Raw genomic sequence first — 9,750 nt, forward strand, 5'->3', positions numbered from 1 at the left:
ACATTACCTAAGATCAATAAGAGATCATAACACAACAGTATATTTAGGTTAAGACAAAGTTTAGTTGCAATTTTAGGTCCATATTACTTTTAAATTCTCTCCCACAAATCAATCAGGGTATCTTGTACTTTAGAATATTTATTATCAAAGCAAATACAAGATAGCCATCAAAAGTTCTAGAGCAAAATGTCACATTCTGGCATAGATTATAATGTCCCACGTCTGTATCTCTGATTTAGCATTATGTGGTAACTGCAAAATTACCAGACAGAAGAAAAACAGTGTCACTGAAACAGACACACACAAACAATAACACACACACAAACCCAAACATGCCAATCAGGCATTGAGATAGTGGCTTCTGCCTGGATCATAGACATTTTGTTTATTCCTAGTTTCCTTTAAGGTATGAAGTGGCCCCTACTTTGAATTGCCCAGAAACTTAACTGCTCCACATTTTCTGCTTGGTGACTGCTTTTGCATGTCTGTTTGGCTTGTGCATTCAGGTAAGGATACACTAGTATATATGCCTGGTGGAAGGCTCTTCACTGTTGCAACTACAGGCCACTCCACTGTCCTTTTTCTTGTAGGGATGCCAGTTTCCTTGGGGAAAGGGGCAGAGGATCTTGATCTTTTCCTAAATCTGCTTTGGAGCTCGGGTGATTTTCTCCTGTAGGCACTGGGCATGCTGAGAAGTTCTTCATCCAAACCTGCATAACCGCCGCCTCCCCTAGGCTTTGTTCATTAGGACACCACTGTTTGCAGCTTAGTTTTCAAAAGGTTTTGACTCCCACCCTTTCCACCCACTACTCTGACTCTATGATTGCTTCTTTTGGGGTACTCTGGGCAGCTCTTTTTCTTTTATTTAATAGCAAATTTCTCCTTTGTTCAATATCAGCTGTTGAGCCTACTCTCCACACCTTCCATAGAGTTCTTACCTACTTTTCACCTGTTAAAAAAGAGTGGTGAGGAGGAAACCAATCACTTCTTATTGGCTTAGAAGCTATGTCCTTGAGTCAATAATCTAAAATAAACCAAAATAAGGGGGGAAAATGGAAGCAAGTTCAGGTTTTGAAATGTACAGCTTCAGGGAAGCCAGGGATGTTTCTGTCCTTTTCTTTTATCTTGTATGTCTCTGGTCCAGTAAGGATGACTTCCCTTAAGAATAATGTCTGAAAGTCAGAAGCTTTATTTACACTTTTAGAAAAAAAAATTTCATATCTCAATCACTTCTTTTTTAGTTTTTCACTGGTAAGGCCAAACGTATTTCATAGAACCTCTCCTCTGAATACCAATGGAAAAGAAAATCAACTAGCTTGTACCAGTCACAGAGCTCCAGATCTGTAGTTCTCTTTGCTGTGTTGTCTATAAAAATTGCAGTAATAGCTCACTTATATTAAAATAGTTACTCATGCTTGAAAGTATACAGAACTAGATGAATTTAAGTATGTTACAGATGGGCAGAATGCAGCCTCACATACACACACCACTGTAGGATTAGATCAAGCTCCAGGAGACTGTGAGAAGTGTGGTCTTAACATCAGGCAGGCACAGATGCAGCATGTCACCGTGCAGCTTTCTTTGGCCTGATGGGGCGCATGACTGGCAAATGTCTCAGTATTGGCTCTGGGCATATTTTTAATGCCCCTGTTCTTTTACATTTGAGACTCATGTTGTACCATTCTGGAAGAATTTATGTGAAAAATGTATGTACTTATGGGATCACTTTGGCTGCTTGTTGGGGATACTTTCTGTGGAGAGACAAGAGAAAAAGCAGAGGAACCAGCTGGGAGGTTATTAGATTAATCTGGAAGTTGTTGGTGACTTGGACCAGGATGGTGATAGTAGAAATGATGAGAAATGATCTGATTCTAGATACATTTTCAATGAAGGGCCAAGATCATTTATTGATGAATTGGATATGTTGTTGAGTGTGAGAAGCTAAGAATTAACTCAAAGTTTTGGATGGTGGACGTTCAAGAATAGAGTTGTCATGTTCTAGAGATGTAAAGAAGAGGAGGAGAAGCTAGGCACAGGAGGGAGGTCAAGGGCTTGGCTTTAGACATGTTAAGTGGCGATATCCTGTGGGCAGCAGGAAACATTAGTCCACAGTTCAGGGGGAAGGTCAAAGTTGGAAGTGTTCATTTGAAACTCATCAGCATATAGACTATGCCATAATACAGTATGAAATCACCAAGGGAGTGGTTATGAATAGAGAAGGGAACTGAGGACTGAGCCTTAGGGCTACTGAGATGAAGAAGAAATATAATGGCAACTGACGAGAGCAGCTCGTGAGGTAGCAGAACCACAAGGGGATGGTGACCCAGGAGCCAAGGGAAGAAATTGTTTCAAGGGGGAATTGAAAGGCCAAGCAAGAACTTGAGGCCTGATAACTTACCACTGGGCTTAGTAATGTAGAAAAACTTGGTTAAGAATGGTTTTGGTGGAATATTGATGATGAAATTCTCATTACAGTGAATTTTAAAAGATAGGATTAGAGGAATTAGAGACAGGGGGTATAAATGACTCAAAGAGTTCCTTTCTGATAAAGGGGTAGTTGATAAATGAAAGAAGATGCAGGCTTCAATAATTCTTTTAAGGTGGAAAACATTACTGCATATTTGAGAGTGAAGGTGTTTGGAAGGGAACCACTGAAGATGCAGGGGAGAGAGAGTTGGAGGATATATCTTGGAATAGGCATGAAGAGGTGGGTATGGGACACATCTGAGGAGTGGCCTGTGAAGGGAGAGAGTCCATTCATTTGCAATAATTTGCAGCAATAAGGGTGTAAGCTGAACATGCAAACAGGTATAGGCTGGTGGCATGTGGACATTCTCTTCTGATTGCATCACTTTTTTCAGTGAAACAGAATGCAAAGTCGTTAGGTGAGAGTAAGGATGTGAATAAGTATTTGAGATTCAAGGAGGGAGGGGGCATGAAATAGTCATCTCAGAGAGGAGAGGAATGAAGGTAAAAGGGAAATGGAGTAGGATTCCTGAGCAATTGTCATGGTCCATTTTTGTTACGAATTTAAAAGAAGGTTGCTGTGTGTTTTTCTGTACCACATTCAGTGTGCAGGAGTGGAGTGAGAGGAAACTGCATTTAGCTACTGTTCAAGTTTAGCCAGGAAAGTATGTTAATGGGAGAGAGCTTAACATAATGCCAGGAAATACTGGAATCTAAACTGAGTAAAGAGGTAGACATGAGTAAATGAAGGACAGTGGAAAGGTGTGTAAAATAAATGAATTGAGGGCTTCAAGGGAGTTGAAAAATTGTTAGAAAGGAAGCACTCGTGAAAAATTGTTCAAAAGGAAGCACATAGGCTGGGAGGACAGGATGTGAAGCTTGAAACCAATCATTTGGATGACTCTTGTCATTTATAATGACATCCCGGGATATGACCATGGAAGGTGAGATGAGATGGAGGTGAGTCTATAATTGTTAAAAGAGGTCAATAAATTAAGAGTCCATTATTGGAAGGATCATTTAGGTGGACAATAAAATTGCTAAGAACTTTAGCAGGAGTAGCATTACAGACAGTGACAGTAAGCCAGGAGCTCATATCTTCAAGAAGTACAGAGAGATGACTTGGGAGTCTGTACATGCCTGCAATAGGAGGAAGTTGATGTGGTTTGTGTCCCCACTCAAATCTCATCTTGAATTGTAGTTCTCATAATCCCCATGTGTCATGGGAGCGACCTGGTGGGAGGTAATTGAATCATGGGGGAAGCTACCTCCATGCTGTTCTCATGATAGTGAGTGAGTCCTCGTGAGATCTGATGGTTTTCTTAGGGGCTTTTACCCAACTTCACTCTGCACTTCTCCTTTCTGCCACCATGTGAAGAGGAACGTGTTTACTTCCCCTTCCACCATGATTGTAAGTTTCCTGAGGCCTCCCCAGTCCTGCAGAACTGTGAGTCAATTAAATCTCTTTCCTTTATAAATTACCCAGTGTCAGGCAGTTCTTCATAGGAGTGTGAGAATGGACTAATACAGAGGTATAGCATGAAGACATGAACTTCAAAGCTTGCAAAGGGTTAGAGGTTAGCGAGGAAAAAGGGATAATGATCTTCAATGGCAATGAGTGTAAGTGGACACTTACTCTTCCTCCAGATCATATAATATGAAAAGATACAAGGAATATAGTAAAGAAAACAGCCACCATTGACAAGGCTGCGGGGGAGAAGGTGTCCTGAGGGGAGAGAGTTTTAGTTAGAACAAAGAGAGGGAAGCATTTAAAAAAGAATTTTAGAAAATGGAATAAAGACCATGAGTCCCCAAGGGCACCCTTGGAAGGGTTTTGTGAGTAACAGCACAATGGGAAATTGGTTTGGATTAGGAAATGAGTAGAGTAGTATAAAGATGAAAGTCTGAGCAATTAGGGATGGGTGGTTGATGGAATCAGGGACAAAGGTTATGATAGGGTTAGTGTTCATGACCTTCTATTGGAAAGTTGGGGCACTCTGCCAGGGAGTTCCTGCCTTGCTAGAGAGATCTATTTTAAACTATAAGTTCTATCAACATATTTTTAATTCATATGTCATTTTCAAACATTAGATGATTAGATCATTTGCACAGAACTGTTTGCTTAGTTAGGTAATCAAACAGCAATTTATTAACTTCCCATATTGCTATTGTATATTCAACCTGAGTAATTTGTATATACAGATAATAATTATTTCTAGCTCGTAAATTCTTAAAGCTGAAAGAAAAGAAACAAAAATACAATTTTGCCAGGTCCTTAGATAAGCCTTCAACTCACAATGTTGTCATAGAGCACTTAAACAAATAAATCTATTCAAAAACAAATTATAACACTTTAAAAAGCACTCATACAAACAATGATGTTTAATATTCTTTAAGTTGGGTAGACAAATTATTCTACAGATGTGGCATTCATACTATCAACAATTTCTAAGATACTGTGCCTAAGGCTTGATTTCTCTTAAACCTATATGTGCAAATATGAGTTTGAGGTAGGCTCTGAATCATTTTGGTTTTTATTTGGGAATTGACTAAACATTTTAAAGCCACAAGGCCTATGAAGTTGACAGATGGCTTTTTCATCTTCTGTGAATTTCCTCTTCTAAAAGTGAAATTTGTATTTTGCTTTATTCCACCTTCCCTTACTTCTTTGTGAACCCTAGTTCCTGCTGAGAGTCCCTACTCAATATGACATCGGGTAGAAATGCTTTTAAGGGTCAGGAATAAATAAACACTTCTAAACAGTGATTTTGAGTGTTATGTGATTCCTTTAGTAAGTCAACAAATAAGTAAAAGAAAGAGGGAAAAGAGAGGGAAATAGTGGAGGAAAAGTCTAACTAGAAAATATATAACTTAACTGATTGAGTTTAGTTAAATGCAAACTTAAATTTCATAGTAAGAAATCATCAGTGTTTTAGTGAAATTATAATCATAATTCAAATATTGCTTAGTTTAAATAATGGTTTTTGTTTGCTGTTTAGTTTCTATCACGGAATGAGCCTGTGTGCCTTTTAAAATAAATCTTACAGATTTATTTGGTATAAATATGTTTCCTTCTCGGAATAGAAGACCAAAGGAGAGTGGGGGAAAAGTGTTTCAAATTTATTAAAATATACATTTTCATACCTAGATATTCCTTTTCTCTCATTCTAAACCATCAGCCCAGAGGGAAGGGAAAAAGATAAACAGGAAGGCTGACTCCTGGAATTCTAGGAATTGTTGCTGTTTTCTAGCATTTTCATACCAAAGTGATGGACTATAGGACTTCATTGCCAGAAATTTGTACTCTTCCCCAAGCTCGCTTTCTTTCTTTCTTTCTTTCTCTCTCTCTCTCTCTTTCTTTCTTTCTTTCTTTCTTTCTTTCTTTCTTTCTTTCTTTCTTTCTTTCTTTCTTTTTCTTTTCTTTCTCTTTTTCTTTCTTTCATCCTTCCTTCCTTCCTTCCTTTCTTCCTTCCTTCCTTTCCTTCCTTCATTCCCTTCCTTCCTTCCTTCCTTTTTTCTCTTTCTTAATTTCTTTCTTTCTTTCTTTCTTTTCTTTCTTTCTTTCCTTCTTTCCTTCCTTCCTTCCTTTTCTTTCTTCCTTCCGTCCCTCCCTCCCTCTTCCCTCCCTCCCTCTCTCCTTCCCTCCCCTCCCTCCTTCCTTCCTTCCTTCTTCCTTTCTCTCTCTTTTCTTTCTTTCCTTTTTCTTCCTTCCTCTCTCTCTCTCTGTCTCTCCCCCCTTCTCTCTTTATATATATGTATGTACATGTCTGTATATATGTTATGTGTGTGTGTGTGCGCACATATGTGTATGTGTGAATCTCAGTTCTAGAATTTAGCTCAGAATTACAGGGTCATATAGAAACAAAAGGGACAGTTTCAAACTGAGTCCCCTGGAACTTTGAGGTTCTTTAGTGAAGTACAATAAAAGGAGGCCTAGTAGAAGATGCCTACTCATAATAATTTTTTTTACCTGTTTAAAAGTGAGATTTATTGGATTTCAGAACTTAAAAACTAAAGATGTCGTGTGCCTTGCCCACAGCCCACGTGGAAACTCAGCTTCCCTAGGCTCTCACCTCAGTGCTCTTTGTACCATGCCACTTCACTTCTTACCATAGACTTTAGTCTGTATATAAAAAATCCTTAATAAGCAGGACCACAATATCATTCTTTACTAGTAGCTGCCATTTTTTAAGACACCATAAATTCTTACATGAATATTTAAAGCTTATTTTTTAAAAATTAACCTCGAGTTGGTTCTTTCTGCAATGGAGAGAAAGACTGGACTGGTATCAAAGAAACTGAACTAGTCATAGAGACTACAGCTCATAGTCAAGCTTTAATGATTTTGTGAATTAAACTTCAATTTCTTGCCAGTAAAATGAGGTTAATAAAGCGTCATATCTTCCTTACAAAAAATGAAGTTGGTCTTATAAGTGTCAAATAAAACAGTAACTGAAATAATGCATGGAATATATGTAGAAGTACTTTGCAAGCTGCAAATAAATATATGTAAGCTGCTTCTTACTACAATTAATTATTATAAAATAAGAAATATATAACTTATCTATGACCAAGTGCAAAAGTGGGCACTAGTGGGTATTAATTCTGCACAAGAGGCACATTTAAAAGACTTCTTGTCTTTTTCATAAACATATTTTAATTCCAAATTTTCTGGCAATTTCTTTCTACCCTTTAGAATGTAAGTCTCCCCCACTAGACTGGCTTTCTGTGGACACAGATTGTTTCCGTAGATGTGGATCATAATCATCATTTGATCTTCTCTGACCTACAAATGTGAAAGTTTCATATAGTTCAACCTAATAATTTAGCTTTGTATTTCTAGAACAATGTCCAGCTCCAGGTAAAAGTTTTTTAAAAAATTGCTGTACTGAACTATTGAATGGAACTTGGAGATAAAGTTCCTTCCAAAATAACTGCTCTTCAACAGGGAGTAATAGGTAAATGTGTTAGAAGTGAGAGGAATCAAACTGCCAATGATTTACTCTTTTTTTTTCCCTCCTAGGTTTCTGGGATAGGTATGTGCAAATAAAAAATAAAAACGAGAAGGAACTGTAACCTGATTACGAATTTGGGAAAAAGATTAATCAACACACAAAGGGAAAAGTAAACTGGTTGACGGCCCTCAGGAATCATGCCCTTTTGCCACAATATAATTAATATTTCCTGTGTGAAAAACAACTGGTCAAATGATGTCCGTGCTTCCCTGTACAGTTTAATGGCGCTCATAATTCTGACCACATTGGTCGGCAATCTGATAGTTATTGTTTCTATATCACACTTCAAGCAACTTCATACTCCGACAAATTGGCTCATTCATTCCATGGCCACTGCGGACTTTCTTCTGGGGTGTCTGGTCATGCCTTACAGCATGGTGAGATCTGCTGAGCACTGTTGGTATTTTGGAGAAGTCTTCTGTAAAATCCACACCAGCACCGACATTATGCTGAGCTCAGCCTCCATTTTCCATCTGTCTTTCATCTCCATTGACCGCTACTATGCTGTGTGTGACCCATTGAGATATAAAGCCAAGATCAATATCTTGGTTATTTGTGTGATGATCTTCATTAGTTGGAGTGTCCCTGCTGTTTTTGCATTTGGGATGGTCTTTCTGGAGCTAAACTTCAAAGGTGCTGAAGAGATATATTACAAACATGCTCACTGCAGAGGAGGTTGCTCTGTGTTCTTTAGCAAAATATCTGGGGTACTGGCCTTTATGACTTCTTTTTACATACCTGGATCTATTATGTTATGTATCTATTACAGAATATATCTTATAGCTAAAGAGCAGGCAAGATCAATTAATGATGCCAATCAGAAGCTCCAAATTGGATTGGAAATGAAAAATGGAATTTCACAAAGCAAAGAAAGGAAAGCTGCAAAGACATTGGGGATTGTGATGGGAGTTTTCCTAATATGCTGGTGCCCTTTCTTTGTCTGTACAGTCATCGACCCTTTTCTTCACTACACTATTCCACCTACTTTGAACGATGTATTGATTTGGTTTGGCTACTTGAACTCTACATTTAATCCAATGGTTTATGCATTTTTCTATCCCTGGTTTAGAAAAGCACTGAAGATGATTCTGTTTGGTAAAATTTTCCAAAAAGATTCATCCAGGTGTAAATTATTTTTGGAATCGAGTTCATAGAATTGTTATATTTTACTGTTTTGCAAATTGGTGATCATGTTTATGAACACAACATAACCCACCACATGCCCCAACCACATGGATTTTTTTAATCAGTTACTTGAGTCAAAGCATGTTTGGTGAGTTAAATTATGATGCTTATAGGTAATTTCCTATTTGGGATATAGGAGGTATAATCTTTTCCATTCTTACCACGCATATCGGAACTTTGCAACTCCAGCATTTAAAGGCCTGCATTGTATATAACTTTTCCTGCCCTTAGAAGAACTGCCATGAGTTTGCTATGGTACCTTAGCTGTTCAGTGGTGGAAACTATAGGGCTGAATTTGAGGATGCAAATTAGAATGATTTTGTCATATCTGTGTACATGTCCTTGTCACATATGTGTATATGTCTTTTAGTAAAATCAACTAAAAGTACACACATTAAATGTTACTGCTAAATAAGTGTTGACACATAATTTATTTATATTGTTAATATATATTCCAATCCTTAAATATCTTGAGTTTCATATTTTTAAAGTATGTTTTTCTGATTCGCATACTTCTGAGAAATTTGAAAAATGAAGGAAAATAAAATATATACAAACCAAATGAAATTTTAAAAATGTTACAGCATACTTCCTGGTAAGGATTATATCATCTAAAATTCTTTATTTTATATTAATATTTTTCCTTTTCAACTTTTATTTTGGAGTCAGGGGGTATGTGTGCACATTTGTTAACTAAATATAATGCATGCTGCTGAGGTTTGGGCTACGAGTAATCCCTTTTTGTGGCTGTATAATGTGACTTTGCACAGATGTACAAATATATTTTTAACCATTCCCTATTGTTAACAATTCCAGTTGTTTCTAACTTTTCTAAAAATAATATTAATTAAATGAAATTTCTGCTTTTTACCTGCTACTGAAGTCATGAAAATGTCTGGAAGGATTTTACCATGTCTTAAGGTCATATCTGGCATCATAGGGTTCAAAACACAGGCTATCTGGCATTAAACAAATTCACTTTGCTGGGCTCCACAGTACACAGAAAGAGAAGCAGCCATCCAGCAAAGTAGCTAAACATGAGGGCCAACAAGAGGTATAATCAGACTGGATATACCATGGCTAT

At 37.5% G+C, this 9,750-nt stretch overlaps 1 protein-coding gene across 1 annotated transcript; it reads left to right on the plus strand.

Moving 5' to 3' along the window:
• Positions 1-7,597: 7,597 nt before the first annotated feature.
• On the plus strand, positions 7,598-8,915 carry TAAR1 (trace amine associated receptor 1). The gene has a single exon (XM_011974021.1). The coding sequence runs from the start codon at positions 7,619-7,621 to the stop codon at positions 8,633-8,635; it is 1,017 nt and encodes a 338-aa protein (XP_011829411.1). The 5' UTR covers positions 7,598-7,618; the 3' UTR covers positions 8,636-8,915.
• The last annotated feature ends 835 nt before the right edge of the window (positions 8,916-9,750 follow it).

The sequence above is a fragment of the Mandrillus leucophaeus genome, unplaced genomic scaffold (genome assembly GCF_000951045.1).
Source record: "Mandrillus leucophaeus isolate KB7577 unplaced genomic scaffold, Mleu.le_1.0 Scaffold1007, whole genome shotgun sequence".
NCBI lineage: Eukaryota > Metazoa > Chordata > Mammalia > Primates > Cercopithecidae > Mandrillus > Mandrillus leucophaeus.